This window comes from Falco punctatus, assembly GCF_963210335.1.
Source record: "Falco punctatus genome assembly, chromosome: 3".
Taxonomy (NCBI): domain Eukaryota; kingdom Metazoa; phylum Chordata; class Aves; order Falconiformes; family Falconidae; genus Falco; species Falco punctatus.
In genome coordinates this window covers 55,516,407-55,536,934 of record NC_137582.1, presented here as the reverse complement: position 1 = coordinate 55,536,934, position 20,528 = coordinate 55,516,407, and the positions used below count along the sequence as shown (strand labels likewise).

General features: G+C 38.3%; 1 protein-coding gene across 11 annotated transcripts in view; it reads right to left on the bottom strand.

Annotated features, from left to right (window-relative positions):
- The window catches only part of ZNF521 (zinc finger protein 521), a 232,863-nt gene that overhangs the window by 106,414 nt on the left and 105,921 nt on the right, over positions 1 to 20,528 (bottom strand). For all 11 annotated transcript variants that reach the window (XM_080380562.1, XM_080380567.1, XM_080380568.1 and 8 more), the window contains one exon: positions 12,598 to 12,682. In XM_080380562.1, coding sequence (XP_080236688.1) covers positions 12,598 to 12,682 — 85 coding nt within the window. The remainder of the gene's footprint in view (positions 1 to 12,597; positions 12,683 to 20,528) is intronic.

Below are 20,528 nucleotides of genomic sequence, written 5' to 3'. Positions count from 1 at the left end.
AGTGCGTTGAGAGTGCTTCTCTTGTCACAGAAGAGAACTTCTACTGAAGCTTTAGGTTGAAGGAGACAAAGAAAATCACCAGCCCACAAAAAGGCTGGCCTGGAAGACCCATTGCAAGGGTTGAAAGAGATGCACATGCAGCACAAAAGCGGCAGTTGATGTAAAATACGATAACCTAGGTGACATATCATAGAAATTAGAGTCCTATTTTCTGTCATCTAATTTATTCCCATGCACCACTATGAAGGATTTTTCCTGGCGGTACAATTCCAGTCTGTACTGCTAGGCATACTCCATCACTGGTGCAAATGCAGCAGCACGTAAAAGTATAGAACTTTTCCATTATTAAGAGGTAACCCTAAGATTAAGTTTTCTACGCTAGCTCTCTGCCCAAGCCTATTGATTTCATTTTTCACTTATTTAATTTTATTTTCATTTCACCCTTCTTTTTTTTAAGCTTAGCTATATTTTAATCAAAAAAGGTTAAAACCACCATCCCTGTTAAGTCTGACTTGAAGAATAACAGCACACAAGGAGCAATGTGGGTTAAAAGTTCAAATTTGGCAGGGAAATGTCACTCAGCTGAAGAAAAGAGTATTTAACTGTTCTGGTGAAAATTGGTTTTGATTTGATCATGTTATGACAGTTTGCAAATCACACTTTGCACTAAGTGATATTTGGGTTAGGCTTTTTAACCAAACTTCAAAGCAAATGGAAGGCTGCGTTACCTCTGAATGTCTAATTGAATGAGGTAGTAAACATCAACATCTCCCAAGTTATTCAAAGAATTACACAGTGCTCTGCAGGAGTCTCATCTGGGGGACTTGTAGGGGGGATTATTTTTTTTTTTTTGCACGGTTATCTAATGTCTTGGCACTTGCGTAGGTGTGCAATGAAAAGCAATGAAGCCAGAAGCACAGTGGGTTCATTGTGAATGATGTGTGCCAGAGAGTTGGGAGAAAGGGTGCCTAGCCAAACAGCTAGATATTAAGAATATACTGCTGAGGTCCTGAACTACAGCACTCTTAATACTGTGTGACAGAAAATTCAAATTGTATGGCTAGACACTGGGAAGAGAAATCTGAAACAGGATGTTACAGACATATCCTTAACTCTGGCCACTGTACATGTGTTTTATGGTTGCATTTGATTATACAAATATACTATTCCTTTTATCATTCAGTCTAATCCAGACCTAGGACTCGCACCTTTCAGTATAAACACAGAGAATGAGGCAGTGCTTTAAAATAAGCTTTGTCCAACAAACTATGAATAGCGTATTCTGTAAAGTCTCTTGGATAAGTACTACATATATTGGATTATATTCATGTAATAAAAATAACGTGTTTTGTGGCTTTGCACCTTTGAGCAGGTCTCCTTCACTCTGCCCACTACTTCATTTCCTCTGGGGCTTCTCCTAATGCCCTGAATTGCACACGTATTCAAACAGCAGCTTAGTTAAGAAAAATAAATCTGCCAAAAGGAATGTTTCGTCTTTCTTCCTCCCTATACATTGAATTTACCTCTATAATTACGTTAGTTTAAGGCCACATGACAGGATTACTCAGTTCTGCCCCACTGATATGGTGGTCCCATGGTTTTACTTGCACAGAACACTAAGAGGACGTATAATAATTTTTCACAGGCAAGAATCCTGAGATTGAATTTTAAGGGCTTGACATTTTTGTGCACAGAAAATTTTAATTTGGCAATATTTACATTTCACATTTATCATTTAGATCTTTATTTACTTCACAGACATTTCTATCTGGTTTGCTGGACACTAAAGCAGCTGTCTTACAAGCTGAAGGACACGATAGATAGGCTGTTCAGCTTATATACACATACATACACCTGTGTATATAAGAAAGTGCATTCAATCACAAACCAGCTTGTATTTTACGTAGGTATCACCATTTCACTTTACTAATGATTTTCCACTGGCTCCACTTAAAGAAAGTAACTCTACATGTGAAAAAGGGTGTGCAGGAGTATCTCCTGACCGTACATGGTCTATAAGGCATGTAAGAATAAGGATACCTAAACAGAATTCTAAGCTCCCGTGAAGGCTGAATTGGAAGTACTGCTTACTGAAAGCATGGTGGTAGCTCGACCACTGTGCTGAGGAGACAGAAGGAGTTACTTTCCTCAGCAAGGATCATTGAGTATGTCACTGGTTAATTCCTGTTCTACTCTCCTCATTAGCATTACTCTCAAGTTTCTGGTTATCATATCCGAAATATTAAGACATAATAAGTACGAAGGTGCAGATAATTGGATATTAACCAGAACATACTTGACTGGGCAGGAGGTAGGGCCTTGCTTAAACTAATCCTGAAATGTATTAATCACCAATTAATGAATGGGTTTCAAATTCGTTTTCTATTATAGAACACCTCTGAGTATCTAAGCTTTTTCTAATAAAATGAGTTGGAATAACAGGATAGGAATAAGAAACACTCCAATTTGAGGCTGGTTTGAATTAATTCCCTATAGCTTGTTGTTAAGTTCATTGAAAACAATAATCCTGGTATGTGTGACTTTATTTTTATATATATAAATATATATATAAATATATATTAAATGGTCATACAGAGGTTAAAGTCAGAACAAAGCTAATTCACTGGAGAACTGCTACAGCACTATCTATATTTCTTAAAAGAAAATACAGCTTTTTAAGACAAGCAGCATAAGACCTGCATCAACTCCAGATGGATGTTGCCAATTAATGATTTTCAGCGTGAAGACAGGTATACATGTATGTTGACTTCTGTAAAAAAAAGTATAAATCAAACACCTCTCTATCCAGCCTGGCCCAAAGTCTACACTGGTCCACTCTGGTGACCCAGGCTCTTGCAGGGTGGAAGAAGAATGATGGGAGGGCAAATACACAGAGACTATAACATACAGTTAAGAAGCCTGGTGGGGCTGGGGGGAGGGTAAGGGAGGGTGTCGTTAAGCTCAGAGGCCCTGGCTTTGGACAACATTGCTGAGTTTGCATTAAGTATGCACCCTTAACCAGCATTACTAACTAGCTTGACATGGTTGTACTTTTCTCAGCTAAGAGGCTAACCATCTGTGCACAGTTAATCTCTAAACAATGGAAGTTTTTGTTAACTGGGCATATTTAAAATCCAAAAAGAAATGCAAAAAAACCAGAAACAAAGACTCAAGTTTTCCTTTTTTTTAAAAAAAATACCATGTTCTTAGATGTCCAGGATAATTTTAAAACTGATCCTTTAGCATTTTCATTATTTGAAATGGGTGCCCACTACCACAGCAGAAAAAAAACCCACCAGAGATCCTTATTGTTACTAATGAAGAAAATTATAACAGACATGGTTGAAGTACTGTTATTCCCTTTTCTCTCTTCTTGCTGTCCTCAGTGTTATTTACATTGATGTGAATTGCAAGTAAACCAATATTATCCATCTCTCTGTTTTTTCCTTAATTTGTTGACTTTAATTTTAGTAAGTCTTAAATAAGTGCTTACTGAAGATAAAGTAAGATATGCAAGCAAGTAGTCCTTTTATCAACAATTTTGCCACAGAAATACACAAACATTTCAATGGCTCTTCATTAGCAAACAAATCAACAAGTGATATTTTAATGCATGACTTTATTCCATCTCTGTGGGGACCGTAGTTGAGAGTGTGATGTACAGTACAGAGAAAGGAATCATCAGCCACAATGTCCCAGGGCTCTATCCATTGAGGACTTCTCAGCCTTTGCTTAAAGAGTGCATTTAATTGACTGATAGACAGTAGCTTCTTTGTTCACAGAAGACAGCGAAGTAATGGCAGCTTGAAAATCGTACCATCTACAGGATCTCCTGAGACTAGTAACAGGGGGATATGTGTCAGGAATAAATAAATAATCTAATTATTAAGCCACTTCCTGTCAAGTTAACTCCAATTTGTTGGCTTTTGAAGGCAACAAAACGAGGCATTTTTCCTCATTATGCTTCTCTTTTTATACCACTGGTAATCACAGGCGGATTAAAGGGTGCCTGATTGGTTTTTTTGTCAAGGAACTGAGAAGCAGCCAACAGTACAGAAAAACAGAGTTGGGGTTAGAAGAAATTTCATGCTTGTCTCCTTTCCAGCTCCCTAACAGCCCACACTGCTGCCCCATACAGTGCTGCCAGCTGTACAGCAAATGTGTACCCCTCCAACGGTGGCCTACCAGGCCACAGGCTCCATCCTGAGAGCTGTGAGATACCTTGCAATCTTGGCAGGTAGCTACTGCTGTCATAGGCATAATTCTAAAGGTGACCTACGAAACCCCGTCAGCTCACCAAATGCAACAATATGAGCAGCTGAAGTTCGACACCCACTCTCCATATTGGCTTCTTTTGTTTTGCTTCCTGCGCTTACATGGCAGGGAGAAACCTCAGGACGCGCTGCTCTGTCAAAGAATCGGAGGCTTCTCTGCTCGAAACAGGGACGATTTAGAAAAGCGACGGTGAGGCTACCCTCTGTGCTGACAGCTAAACACAGCTGAAGGAATGCGCTAAGGCTACTGATAAAGCCTGCAATACAAATGGTCAGCAACAAAGAACAAAAGGGAAGGCAGACACCGTGCCATTAATTCAGCCCGTGGTGCCTCAGTATTAACATGCACGGTATATCACTGCAGTGGTTTGGAGGCGAATCTTATGGCAGGTAGAGGGAAAGGAGCAACTTTCGTACTGCCTGGTGTTACCTTTCGATAGCATCCCCTCCCTCAAGCGCTATTCATACCGCAGGCATTTCTGCAGGAAAAACCTAAACCTTCTGTGTGCTTTGCCTCGTTTCTCTATAAAATGAACTCCAGCCTGAACTGTGGATATTTTTCAAATGCTTCTTTTAGTAGTATAATCATTGCTATTACTATATTACTAATAATATGATTAAATAACAAGACATTTTCATTCTATTTTATTAGAATTTTTTGAGTCCAAGGTGTCGTGTCCCCCCCCAGCTCCCGAAAAAAAGGCTCATGGACATTTGCAGACTGTGTCCTGACTGTACCATCTGTGATTTTAAAAGCCTGGACAGTCTTTCCTGAAAGCTGTCTCAAAAAGCAAGCAACCATTCCTGCTTCAGACCCCTGAAATGAAGTGCCAGCTGCGAGCAATGCAGCTTGGTGGGTGAAGGTACGCGCCCGGGGGTGGGGGGTGGCAGGGAGCCTGCCGCCCAAATAGGTGACACACACAACCTGAAGCCCAGGGAACGGTGGTGCTCTAGCATGTTTACAGCTGCCTTTGCCATTTCCGAATACATCCTGAATTTTTTGTTAAATTGCGCAGATAATTAAAGCCTCTTCATATTTACAGTCTGCTTCATTGGTACCATGAATTCTGTTTTCAGTTACTGTCTGCAAATTCCCTCTCTGCACAATTTCATACTAAGCAATAACACTTCATTTTACATAAGTTTTATCTGATGTCCCCATACAGAGCTGCCAGCTGTACAGCAAATGTGCAGCTCTCAAACTGAGGCCTACTAGGCCACAGGCTCCATCCTGAGATCTGTAAGGCACCTTGCTGTCATTGGCAAGCGTTCCCTGCTATCGCTGCTACCATCGCTCCACACTACACACAACTTAAAATCATCTGATTATTAGAATTTGTGGTCCACACTCCATTTTATCCTTTATTTAATCTATCCCCAGATCACACATTTGTTTAAATGTTTTGGCTGGTTTACAAATCATGCAGCCATCTGCACAGTAGGTGTGACACCATTTTTTAGACAAAAGTTACATTACAAAACAACAAAGATAAAGTCATTTGAAATGCTTTGGTGTTTGTTATTCTGCCTGGTTTGCTTGGACCAACTCTAAGAAATAAATAGAATTATCTGTGTAAATCGATGAACATCTATGAAAAACAACACCCAGCAGAACGCAGAGCTTGCTCCATTACCTACGTTAATATCATGACAGCTGAGGAGAGATGACCTGGCCCACTTCTCATCTCTCCTGTACAGATGGCTATTAAAGAGAAAGTATCCCTTTTGTATGGTCCATGCAGAAACCCTTTATGGGCTTTTCAAATAAGCCAGCATTGCCCACAGGAGAGTAGCTTCCTGTTAGTATTAAACAGCACAGATTTCGCCGATTTTGTAACCCAGCTCCTCACAAAATAAACCTTTCGTTTTCTCAGATTTAACTCCAAATGCTGGTTTTCCTGGGTAATTCAATTACATCGCCTCATTTTGCAGACAAGGAGACCAAGTTCCCTCTAACTTTTAGAGAACTTCTTGCCAGCTCTGTCCATAAATAGGAGATTCCCAGGCATCCAAATGATTTTCTGATGCTACAAGAGCATGATCCGTCTCCTCACTACAAATCAACAATTTCCATTTCTTACTACTCAGGAATCAGTGAAAGATGACTGACAAAAGGAGGTCTCCACCTCCTTCCTCCTCTAGCATGTAGATGTGTAATCTCTGTATTCTTTTTCTCCAAACCTCAGGTAAGAGGGACTTCACAATGTCAGTTTTACTGTACAGTGATTAAACTGATGTTCTGAAGATGTATTACTTAAGGTCAACATGGTGCAACAACTATTAGTTGCCTGGCACAGCTTTCTGCTTAAGAGAAAGGAAAATCATGCGGTTTAATGACCTTAGGTATTAGACAAATAACAGAATGTGTGAATGTCACATGCTATTACAACCAGACTAAAATTTTCTTGGGGTCCAGAAAGCCAACTGAGGTATTTCCTTTGTCTTGACATTAGTGATGTTGTCCACATGTACTGTAATGTACAACACACAAATGTGACGCAAATAAGATGATTTATTTTTATAGGTTTATTATGCATGCAGTTAATACATGCATAATGCAAACATGCATATCCACACAACACATATATACGTATTATATACTTGTACCACTGTCACTGAAAAAATCAAAAATCATGAGTTGCACTAAAATGTGTCTTTACGTCTTCTAATGGTTACATACTACTTGTTATTGTAAAACATAGCTGTAAAATTTCTTGGCAGAGAAATTAAAATATTAGATCCCACTTTATATATACTCTTCTTTTTAAACTACAGTTGTTCCGGCATAGATTTGTTTCCTTGGGGTTTAATGAAGTCTTTGCTGGTGTAAACCAGAATTCTTCTTGTCAACTGCAGGATTCCTTCATCCTGTTTGCTTCCTAACTTTGGTGCTCGTCATCTTTTTTTCTTTCCCTTCATTTCCTCCTCCTGCTCACACCTGCTACCTTGCTCAATGCTACACAACAACCTCCCCTCAAAAACAAGCTCCCCCCCGCCAACAGACTTCACAAAATGTGTTTTATACATGATACTGAAAAGATTAAAGAAAGAAAACTCTATTAACTTAATAGGAACTATCTAATAGGAACTGTCTAAAGTAGGGTTGCAAAAAGGTACTGAATCCTGTCTGTGACACCCTTCCCCTTTGCTCCACAACTCTTCAGAGGGGTAGCGGCTCTTACTATGACACTGGGGCTTGCTTTCTTCATCGACAAAAGTAGCAGCAAACTACAAAGATTGTGGCTGTTTCCCCCTTTTATCATTCTCTTTGTCAGCCTGATCAGTCCTCAATGGTAAATGTGCTGCTCTGTTGTGCACAGCCAGCGGCTCGCAATTTGCTCACTATGTTTCATGAGACAGTTGTTTGTGGCTGTTTGGAACACATTTACCTCTTTGGGGATTTATGCGCTAGTTGCAATGCCAACCTCCATAGTGATAGAGATTTCTTTCTAACTAAAATAGATAATTAGAAGCTGGTAATTATTGGTCAAGAATTATCAGAGTGAAAAAAATTAAGCTCTTCATAAATAGTTCTTGGCAATGTCATCTCTTTACATTATCTCATGCCTAACAGCACTTTACTCAGAGTACTTACAAATTTACACTACTGCTGTTGAGCCTCATCATTTTATACAGAGTAATTCCTTTTCTGACTTAACCATGTCCGAACTCTCCCAGTTCTGAGCCATTCTGTATGTGCATGTATGCAAAATCCTAGGCAACTGTTATGGCGACTGTTTAGTCTATTTACATGGAACTGCATCAGATACTACATATGGAAAGGAATCAGTGAAAGAAAAAACAATGTTTAGCTTCTCTGCTTAAAATAACAGGGAAAATAATAGGAGGAGCAATGGATTGCAGCAAACAGAACACAAACAATGGCAGATTCTCTTCCTACCCTCTCAGGTCAAATGCCAACTGTAAACTATGATGAAAACAAAGAGATGCCAGAAACCTCTCTCTTTTCCAGACACCATGCACCCAGAAATACAATTTTCTGAAAGCTGCTAAAAATGTTATGTATTCCACCAGGAGGGAGAGGTAAAAGAAAGAAGGCAGCTGAAGAATTAATGTTCATGTCGGCACTTCCTAAACCCATATGAAACACACCTGGATTAATGTTTCCTCCTTTCCCACTAAAAAGCTGAGAAATTTTTACCAGAAAATTTCAATACACACACTGACAAACGTGTTTTCATTTGGCGGTCATCCTCATGATTATCCAAACAAAAGTACATGCTTATACCCATGTCCAAAATAATGTCTAAAGAGAGGGCCCATTTAAAAAAGCCCACAGTTTGCCTCACTTTCTGTCAGCTGGCATCCCCTAGCCTAAGCTTGAATCAGTGTGTAGTTTAAGCAAACACGGGCGTTGCTTGACAAAGTACGGTGTCTAGAAATGTGCAGACAGATCCAGCAGTCAGAACTCTTGAACTTTCACTCACTTAATGCAAGCAAGGAATCCCACTTCCTCACCTCTTTGTCCTTATCTATTCAATGGAAAAGGCTTATTGCCCTGTCCCATCACAAAGATGTTGGGAAGACTCTATTAAAGGCTGCGGAACATTTTTTAAATGGTAAGTTCTAGAAGTAATGAACATACAGTTACTGAGGAAAGCCATCCCTATGACTTCTTTCTAATATATAACTTGTATAATAATGAATGTAAATTGTATTGTTGTCAGTGATACTTAAGGTTACACTCCACTGGGTCATCTGCAGATTTTATTTTCCATTAGGTGGCATAATCCCTCTTGTTGAATTGATTGAGACATAAAATAAAATCTGTAAAAACACTATATACCCTCCTAACAAAGAAGAGTAAGAGGCTTTTCAAATAGCCTCTAATCTCTCTTCCCCTGCTAAATGTCTAGTTGAGATTATATTTGATTAGACAAAAACACACACATATTCACAACCTAAAAATACCTACCCTTGGTGGAACTACTTTAGCCCACAAAGTAATCCTGGTTGCCTTATTTAAAAGTCTAAGTTTCACACTGGGGTTTTACGAACATGTCTTTGCCTCAGTGACCTTCCAAAATGCAACTTCTCTGTGTGAAATTTAGCAACTTGAACTCAGTTTATGTCCCAGGATCACGTTCAAGGGGTATAGTAATTAGATGGAACACCATCACTTTTCTAGGGACCCAAACTGCTAAAAAGATGGTGAGTAGGAAACTGTTTTTCTCAGCTGGCTGAGCATGTATCTCTGCCAATGGTTCCCACCCATTTCTGGGTGGAGTTTGGCAGAGGACTTTCCACCTTCTTGTTTGTCCCATGTCCCAGCTGCCTCTCCTTTTCTCTTTTCCCTGAATTATGCTTATGGAGTCCTTCAGGTAAGACACTACATCCATCAGTAACTGCAACACAGATAATGCTAACATCTTACTGCAAGAAGAAATAACAGTTCCTGACACTGTGTGATGATGTCTGTAAAGGCATTTATTGTCCCTATATTTAATCTAGAGATTATCACACTGTTCTACTTTTAACTACTACTTTCCCAGATTATCTTTGCTCTCCCTCATATTTAAAGTCCTTTTTTTTTCCTTCTCTCTCACCAAAGCTTCTCACTTTCCTTTCCCTAGATGAGTGAAGACACTACATGGTCTTCTGGCAATCTCCTACTAGGAAAGCAGGGCAAGAAGACATCAGATACATGTAAAAAAGGGAGGGACCAATGTGTTTAGGAAACCATTTTTTTGTTTGGTAAATGTGCTGTGTCAACAAGTCAATATTCACTTCAGTGTTTAATCTAATATATTTTTCAATCCTATATGCACACAGATATATATGGGTATATACATGGATTATGTATTACATATATTCACACAAGTGTTTGCATGCATGTTTTCTGTATTATATATGAATATTATAAGCCTACCTACAGATGTACATAAACTAAGGCCAATTTTTAAATCCCTTGCTGTCACCCCTTGAACCTTTCTCTCTAGACAGAATATGGTCTTGGAAAAAGGCCTGTGAACAATGATATAAATTAAAGGAGAGAGGGGGAGAGTGAAATTAGAAAGATAGCTAAGGAAAAATCCAATTAGTGGTGAGAAGGCTAACAGAATTGGAGATCAGAAATTATTTTTCCCTGTGCTTCAATTCCGAGGTCACATTCAAAACTCTCTGGAATGCTGATATTCCTTTCACTCCACCCCAACACAAAATCCCCTTGCATTTGCTTAATCGAGGCTACATCATTAGGAGCTGCTCTGTTAAGTCTGGCAGCGCAGATAAGAATCTTCCACTGAACACAGATTACCACAAGCATGACCGGCAAATCTCCCTGCATGTTTTGCAAACTCCTTCTTTATTTCACTGGGAAGATTTTACATTAAGCACGTTTAAATCTGTGTCACTATGGTTATGTCATGAAGCAATATCATGCATGATTAGATACAACACAGACAAAACAATTAAATATTTTTTAAAAGATTCTCTTTCACATTCAACCTCACCCAGCTTTTACAAATAAAACATAGGCAGTTAATAGCTCAGTTTAAGAAAATCTCAGTTTTTTCAGATCTGCAGGCAGAAGCCAGCTAACTGGATTTTTCCTGCTTTAGTGACTCTCCTAATTTCTCTCTTCCCTTCTGATCCTTTACCAAAACTCATCCAGAAAATAAGAGAGAAAAAAAAGAAAAGAAAATCTGAGTATTTCATAAAAGAACTGGACTCCTATTCTGAAAATGTAAGGCACTTGGGAAGTGGGTGGCAAGCACACACACTACTATGCCATTCCAGCATCATCCCTTACTCACAGCATCCATATTCCCCGTCACGTTTCAGTGTCACTATATGCTACAATTAAGAACATGTCAAACACTGGATTCAAAGAAAACAGCAGAGATGGTGAGTTCTGTTGTTGGTAATAACCTACTTTTAAATTCCACATTACTGACCCAGATTGAATACTGTGAAACAGTTCAAGTTATCTCCTCCCCAAAGACACAAAATGTCAAAACTAAGGCTTAATCCAACAGGCAAATCACTTTGCTCCTTTACAAAACCAGCTTGTCCTTTGTGCTTATTCATTTTTCTGATAAGTATATAAAATATCCATGCTCTAAACGTATTAAAACTTATTAATAAAGTACCCAGAAAAATGGGCTATTAAGTTTTGGCAGGTAACTTTCTCTTACAGTGCAGCCAACTTACTAGTGCTCATGAAAGAAATCTGCATGTTACCTTGAAAGAAAAAAGAACAAGCATCAAACTAATTATTTTTAAGTTATAAGATGAAAAAACCAGCAAATTTTCTTCTGTTGGACATGTAATTACTGGCTTCTATAACATATCGTTTGGTCTATGCATTGCATGCTTTTCTATTATTAAAGCAAGAAAAAAAGCATAAGGGAAGCAGGAGTTTCAAATCAATGGTATCCATCTCTGCCTTGAAAAGTGAAATTTGGAAAAGAGGCTAAAAACAAAATGAAACAACCCCGGCAATGTTATCTTATTAGCAGGCAAATGATGTGCTTGATAAATTTAATTGGTTGATAGAACTCTTAGTGCTATTACTGAGTGGTTACCAAATTGAAAACATTATGGGTAAAACCTAGGGGAATAAGCAAATAATAGGAAAATATGAATATCAAAGAAAAAGCAGCTTTTGTTTTATTCCAATTTACAACTGTAACAGCCTTGTAAACATCAAGCCAGGCTAGGATTCAGGAATCCAAAAAGACTTTTTAAAATGCTTGTACCTTAAAGAGCAGATTCCATTACTAAATACTACAAATCCTTATTTTTTCAAATAAATGATAGCATTTAATTGTATAGAGATACACTTAGGATTTTTTCCGGACTGCTCAAACACAACAAACAATACTATTTTATGGCCATTTGAATTATTTATTCTTCCTAATGACAAAAACTTGCCAGTTTTGATTTTGGTACCAAGGTGCTTGAGAAGTACACAGTAGTGTCATTACCATAATAACTTCTGAAATTAAAACCTGTCTAAAACTCTATGGAAAGCTAACATCCAGTTCATTAACCATTCCTGTTAGTTTGTTTTCAATAATGCAAAAATGATTAGAAGTTTAATTTGCTAATCACCTGTGTTTTGACTGGCAGTGGATATATAATTCTCTGCAGAAGTCTAAACTAGCCCTTGCAGAAAATAAAATATGCTAATGCTTTATCAAGTCTAATAATATGAATAAAAAAATCAATCATGCCTAGGTTAATCATTGATGGATGCACAATTAATTTCTCCTTAACTCTGTTTAATTTTAGAGGCAATGATGATCATGAGTAAGAGAAATGGCTATCTGTCTTTGAGAAGTTTTAGTGCTTCACTTACCAATCATGTGGTTTGCAACATGAACTTGGATATCCCATTCATTGTAGAAAACCATCTGACATTTGATGCACTGGTAGGTCTTCTTCTAAAGAAACAAGGGTAGATAAAATTTACTGAAACACACAATTGGAACCATTTCATTATAACTCAAAATACTGAGTTCTGAGTGATCATTTAAAGTTCTCCAGCAGCGTTTTCATTAAGGCTTAATTATTAATATTAAAAAATTACTCTGCTCTGGAGTAGCTTTTATCTGAGTTTCCTGAAACTGTAGAGATTGGGGTTTTTTTCAGCTTCTTAACTCCATGGACAGACCAGTATTGCTAAAACACTAGTTTTATATTCATGGAAGGCAAAATGCAGTGAAGATATGTGGGATGTGATCCAAGCGACACAGAAATCAACGTGAATCCTTCATTTTATACCAATGGATTAGGCCCACTACAGAACTGGGGAGAAGCCAGGAACAGAACACAGAAATCAGAAATCTGCTTCTCCCTCATTCTTGACTGGTCTGCAGAATCTCCTCTGCACCATACATTTCAAATGGTCCATCAGGTTGCCATTTTTCAAGGAGGGAAAAATCTCTGCTAGGCTGGACAAATGGTTACTGTATCCGGGCAGTATCTCTGGGCGAGCCTGTACTGAAACTAAGGCGGCTGGCTGGAAACTAGCCAGAAAGCAATCCTTCTGGCCACATTAGATTGGCCCTGACTTACTTAAAAATCATGGTGTATATAGATCAAATTTCTTTATAAACCAGGAAATGCATTACTCTGCTCTTTTTGAGCACAGGAAAAGTTTTTCATTTGTGTTTTGGTGTCTTTCAAAAAAATCTGCTACTTTACTTTTCTACAAGGTATATCACTTGTCCAAGACATTTCAACATCCTAAGAATGTGACTGTATTTTCTCTTATTACTTTTCCTGACCTGAATTGGCCAGAGATTTGATATTGCATAGCGTTGCTTTAAAAGTGATAACTAAGAGTATATTTAAAAGTAAGATTTTGTTTTTTCATCATAAGACTTAAAACTTGCAGTTATCCAGGCATCTAATGAGACAAGTCAGATTCATAAAATTATTCAACTGCATAATTGTAGTATCAAGGACTCAAGTCCTAAGGTAACAGTCCTGGAGAGCTCAATTGTTCTTTTGAAGATGCAGTGAAGGCAAGGTAAGCCCTGAACTGCCACATCAAGGCAGTAACTCAAGAGACGTGTATCTTTCTGTACAGCCACAGGCACCTTGCCTACATCAGCAAAAAGAAAAAAAAAAAAAAAAGGAAAACATATATTTTTTAAAGAATGTAACATATTACAAAAAGCTGGCACAGATGTAGTAAATTGCAGATTTCATATATATTAGCTAGGGAAGAAGCAGGGTTCACCGGATAATGTGCATCAAAAATACAGCCTGTCTTGTATATATTTAACTTCTGAAAAGTGTTATACAGCTAGTATTATTGATTATATTTCTTAAAATGTTTTTTTTTTCACCTTACTCTAAACATTATTAAAGACTTGCTGGATTTGTTATCAGCATCTAAATTTCGATGCCCTGTCCCAGACAGATAAAGTGCCCATCCAATAAGTATCTTTCTACTTCAAGCCCGAAGGCAGGAATATAGAGACATTTTAAACCTATGTCATTTTGTCTTACCAAGTTAGCTGAAAAATTAGTGACTAATCAAAGACAACTCTGAAATTAAGCGTTCCTGTGGGCTCCTCTTTACAAATCTCCCATTGCTTCTCATACACAGAGGCTATTTTAATTTTCTTGATGACACTAACAAAATGTTTTCTGTTGCTTCTCAGTGGAAACAATCATAAGCTATTTTTGCCATTTTTCATTTAAATCAGTTTTAGTTTTCTGAAATGTAACCAAGTTAAATCCTTACGTAGACAAACAAAATCAATGGGCACCCAGAAAACAAATCTGCTTTGACTTAGTTTTGCAGTTATGATTTGTAAAGTGAGGTGTTTTGAAAGATACAACAGTTTTTCTCTTTTTTTGTTGTGACAACACTGGTAACATTGGTAGAAATTCAGACTGAGTCTAAGGATTTCCTACTATGTATTGGTAAATTTAACCTTACTGCACTACATCTAGATCTATCAAAGACCTCTAAATAATGATAGTCTCGACCAACGATTTATTATGCTAAGCTCTTTACAAGATGCTTTTTGATGCTGACATATAGAACAACAATATTGCATAAATAACAATCACTCTCCCCTTGTTTAAAACATTGTTTCCCTTTAGAACTAGTTAGAAAATATTTCTTACTCCCTGATGACTAGCACTATATATTGTTTATTAGCATACCCCTAGCATTATTCCTGATATGTGACTTTGTTCAAAAACAAAGAAACATAAACTTAATGGCTGGTCTTTTCTCTTGTTAGCAGAGCAACGCAGAGTGCATGTCAAGAACTGTCGGCAAAATTATGACTGATGTACATAATGAAAACACATACAAAGGTTGGGGGTTTTCTGAAGTCTACTGCCAAAAAAGAAAGACATTTGACAACAACAAAAAATAATAATTTACTAGCACTTACTAGCCTCTTCAGATAATCTGAAATATTTGCAGAATCACACACAGAGATTTTCTTTTTATCATGAAGGGAAGAATGTTTTTGTGACTGCAGCTTGATCAAGCACTAGTTCTTTTTTGTTTCCAAACATATTCTAAAATGTTGACATCAACTTTTATTAGCTCAACACACACTCATCTCAAAGTGTCTAAACTTGTGCACAGTTAAGTTTTTATTTTAAAAGCAAACTCAGTAAATTCCATTTACTCTTAGACTTTCAAAGTGATCAAACCCACTCATTTTTACACCAAGTTGAACAAAACCCATGTTCTTACTTCTGTATGTTTTGCATTCTAAGAAAGCCATTTTTCACTGCAAGTTACATTGTAGTCTCACAAGCTTTGCCAGAACCATGGGACTCATAACTGCTCACAGGAGCTCCTGGGCCCTGATGTGCCTTACAGCTGGTCCCAGTTCCCTGCTGAGGTAAGATCCCAGGGGAGACCCAGTCCCTCCTCACTCCCTGTTCCCACAAAGGGGAAACTTGAGGAAATCGGACAGAAATGAGCCCTGGGGTATTGCAGCTCCGTCTCCCTTGCCTGGATAGCCAGGGAAGAAGTCTTGCAGCACTGGGGTAGCATAGCACAGAAATAAAACGGGGTTGTGACTCCAGCAGGTATTTGAATCTCTCAAGTGTCTCCAGCTCTTTGTGATACAAGATGGCTCCACAAAGAAAGAAGTGAGGGGCTGTGGCAGCCGTCCCTGCCCTGCGAACAGCTGCAGCAAGGGACCCTGGCTGAGCTCCCTGCCCCTCTGCCCGAGTCACCTGTGCCTATGGATGACTCAGTAGAGCAGAGTAGACACCCAGGCTTTGCTGTTCCAGCTTACCACCCAGGGCATATCAGCTCCACACAGTGATCAAAGGTGGACAGCTGAGAGTACTTGGACCCTAAGCCACCACCACTGCATTTGCTAGAGGACACCTGTCAGCCTCCTGTGAGAGGCATAACATGACAACACTCTCGTTCTCCCCTCCAAACACAAAAACAAGGCAAAGCACATTTCTTGTTACAGAGTAATTCTGTAATGGCAAAGGTGGGCCACAGACAACCTTTACCAGTGTATTTCCATATGGACTCAGACAGGACCAGTAGAATACCTAGAGAAACCACATTGTGCTCTAAACCGCACCTTGTTGCAAAACTTCCAAAGATTTGTTACAGAAAGTGATATATACATTATCAGATGGGATTAAGGAAGTGGTTTAATTTTTTTCCTTTAATTTAATTTATTATTGTGGACTCATCTTTCCATAAAAACTCTTCAATAAACAAGCCGACAATCCTTCACTAAACCTCCTCCTATCAGGAACCTAAGTGCCAATTTGTCTTCCACATACGAAGTGTAAATCTGAGGCCCAAGTCATTGCTGGGGCCATTCAAAATTGTTCTAGAAGAGTAACTGCTTGGACTAAGTGTCTCACAAGAGCACCGGGCAATCTGGTTGCTTTTTGCATTCCTGTTTGCTTGTGTTCCTGTTTTCAGAACCGATTTAAAGCCTTCCAGCATGCAAAGCTTCTCTGTGACTACATTTAATGAGCCTTGGATTGGGCCTTCAATCCACACAGAGCATATGCATGCGTCTCTCTAACCTTTTGAATAATTGATGTTACTTAGACCTTTAATTATTGTCCTGATCCTCACTTGTCACTTCATGGTTTTCAGAACTTCATTTTTATAAAGGTGCCCAAAGTGTTCATGTCATGTCAAAAGAGGCTTTGCTGCTTTTATAAGTGGTCCAAGAATGGTACTTCAATTGTGTGTCCATAATTTTATTTGCTTTTATAAAAAGTAAAACAACCACTCTACTAGGGGATTCACAGTTCTATTCAGAAGTGCTTCAGAAGTATGCAGAAGAACCTTCTGTGTAGCCTTCTGTGCCCTGTGACTGTCTGAGGTATCCATACATTCTTCTTTTTCTGTTCCCTAGCCGCATATTACCTGAAAATGAACTGCATATACTACTTATCTGCCCATGCTCCACCTTCTTGTCAAAGTCATTCAGAATTTTATCACCTGCCTATTTTGTTCTCACATTTCCTCACTTTTGTACTATCAGGGAATTTCATCACCTTACTACTTATTCTTTCTTCCAGACTACTGGTATGCTGCATAAATTCAACAAAATTGGTGCAAATAATGATTCTTAAGGCTTTCCATTATTCACACCCCTCCAACCTAACCTGCTTCAATTCATAAGACTCTGATGTTTTCTGTACCCAAGTTAGTGTTTCTTTTCTTTTTTAATCAAACAAAGTTTCTCTCCCTATGCCATACTTATTCACCCAACAGATTAGTCTTTTGTGCTATACCATTTCAAAAGCTTTGCAAAAATCCTGGTAAATCACATTTATAGGCTTCTCTGTCAGCACTTGTGGCTACTCTCTCAAAATACTCTTTATTGAAAATTTTAAGCATGATCCTCCCTTTGTGAATCTGTGCCCTCTATACTTCATTAAATCCAAACTTTCTAGGTATTCTTCTATTGTTTATTTGATTAGGCTTTCTCTTATGTTCCTGTTTAAGTCAAGCTCACAAACCAGTAATTTCATGCATAATCCTTACATCCCCTGTTAAATGTCTGTTTAGGAGCCTTTTCCCAGGCTGTTGATGCCTCTTCTTAAAAGGCTGCAAATTTATCTGCTTAATGTTTCCTTTTATCTTCAGCTCCTTTCTCTGGGATGGATATTTTTCCGTGTTTGTAAGTCACTTTTTGTATACTATATTCCATTATATTACATCTAATCCATACTTCATTCTTCTCCATGGGGAGGATATGCCACAAGCCCCACAACAAAGCATTTTTTTCAACAGTATTGGTTTCCTTGATTACATATAACATTTCTGGATATCCTCTATCCCCCTTTTAACTGAATACTTGTTCCCTATAGGAGATAATGAAAAATACATCTTATACCATCTAATGCACTGTGCCTATAGTCTCTCAGGCTTGCAGGCATCCCTAGTTTATTCTGGATTTCTTTCACACCTCTCTTGCATGCACTACCAAGAATAGCTTTGACACATACCTGTTAACCTACCAATAACTTTTACCTGTTTACACCTAGGTACGTTATTTACCCTTGTCACACCAGTAAAGGGGACTTTCAAGGCTTTCTCCTCTCAGTTTCAGCACAGACCAAGAGAATGAATCAATGCCTCAGCTGAGACAATCTGCTGCTGCCAAAAGAGAGCAATGCCACCCCTCCCACATCCTGTAATTCCCCTCTCCCAGACCAATCATCCACTCACAGTTTCCCTCGCATTAAATCCAGGATGGAGCTAATTGAACCTGCTAAACCAACAGAAAGGTAACCTGACAAAGTGAATAACTTCCAACAAATCATATGCAAAACCAAGTTAAAACTTACACACTAACTACAGCAACTGGCCAGTGCTAACTCCTAATGCTGCCAGCTGATTTTTTACATCATTATTTTATTAAGCGTTAGCAGTGCGCTTGGTCCTGCATGAGGCACAAGAGCAACCATGGTCCCAGCTTATTTTTCCATTTAGCCATTTTTCATCATAGCTCAGAGTATTTTTGACAGTACCTTGAGGATTTCTTTTCTGTCTTCCTGGATGTTTATTTTGTCAACCTTAAGCTCTTAAAAAAATAAGTATATGTTAGCCAGTTTCACTGCATAGTTAGCTATTTATCTTGCTTATGGGGCACTGTCACCTTGCATGTGTTTTGAATTGACTAATTGCTAACTCTTCTCATTGCTCACACAACATCCTTTAATTAGTATTTCCTCATTGCTTTTAAAAACATGTTCATAATGATTTTATGAGAACTTTTCTGTTCTTCTGCTTTTGTTCATCAGGGTCTTAAGCATAACGGGGTCTGGATGTACATGTCTAGAGAAAGAATACAATCAATCCCATAAGGTAACCAAAACAAGAAATGGAGAAAACCATTATTTTTTCCTAATTTATTTCATTATGGTTACTAATTGCTTTCATAGACAAGATGCACTGAGACAGAAATACAAATGTTAGTTCTAGCAGTCCTTCCTTCTCTACGCTGCTTGAAGTCGTGAGCTGCTGTTCTGTCCTTCACCTTTACATTCTGGATTCTGCACTTAATCATGTCTGTCTTCAATGTTTTTTGGTTACAAACTTTTCCTTCCCCTGGCCAATAAATTGCATAAGCTTGCAATGTCTCACATCCCCACACAGAAAGAACCACATCTCGCAACATTTTAAAACTGCATCTCTTCCCTTTGAGCTCTCCAATCCTTCAGCTCTCTTGGTCCTTAAACTCAATAGGTACCTGAAGTGAGGTACCTGTCAGAAAAGTAACTGTAAAACCTGGCAGCGTGTGGCTGTATATTTATTTTCTTTCAATTATTTCATAGTCATATCAGGTTTACATAGTTCATCAGTAAAATCAGCTTTAAGTACTATGAATTTGATTTGGGATCTGAAAAACAAATATGCTTCTTTCTGTGCTAGGGCCTGATCCTGGATGAGGCTGAGCCTCTGAGCACTGCAAGCGTACATGCTGAGCAGTGCTCAGGAATTTGGGACTGACTGTCAGCAACGGAACTTTCTGTCAGTATTCTCACCTCTTTCCGTCTCCTTACACTGCTCTTAAAATTCAAGAAGGTTGTCAACCTGAGACCCTCTGAAGCCAGAGAGCTGCTAACCCTAACATTCAGTATCAGAGCAGCTGTGTAGCTCTGGGCATTAAGGAGAAACTACAATCAAGACTGTGCTGATAATTTTGCAGATGACACGGCATCAAAGCACAGGCAGTAGACCATGACTTGCCAGATCTGAGATGCAAAAAGTTGGCATTTTGAGTAAGCTGATAGACCTCTTTCTTTTTAGAGTTGCCTTTTTCCTTCTGTTTTAAAAATGGCATACTGAGACAGACTGTCATTCAATAAAGCCACTACTTTCTTCACCAACAATCAGCAACAGATGTAGCCCAATAAAATTAATAGTTTGCAAGTACACACCAGAGAATACTCTTTTGGCTTTTTTCTCCATCACAAATTTTGTAAAAGCTCTCTGGATTTTAACAGAAAGGCAAAATCAGGGGCTTTTTATATTCCTTATTTTTGTTTTACTTAAACACTAAAACCACTTTTCTCCCACACTATGGAAAATTAATGCTGATTAATTTCACTTTCCTAAGTGTGTCTCACGACCCTCCCCCTGCCCTTAATTGTCCACTTTCAACCTCTATTCCTGCAGAATTCTGGGCTATTACTTACCAAGATAATTTAATCCTACAGAATAGAACTTGTGCTCAAAAATATGCAACATTAATATTAATGTACAAACAGAAATATATTACTCATACATAATATATAAGAAATTAA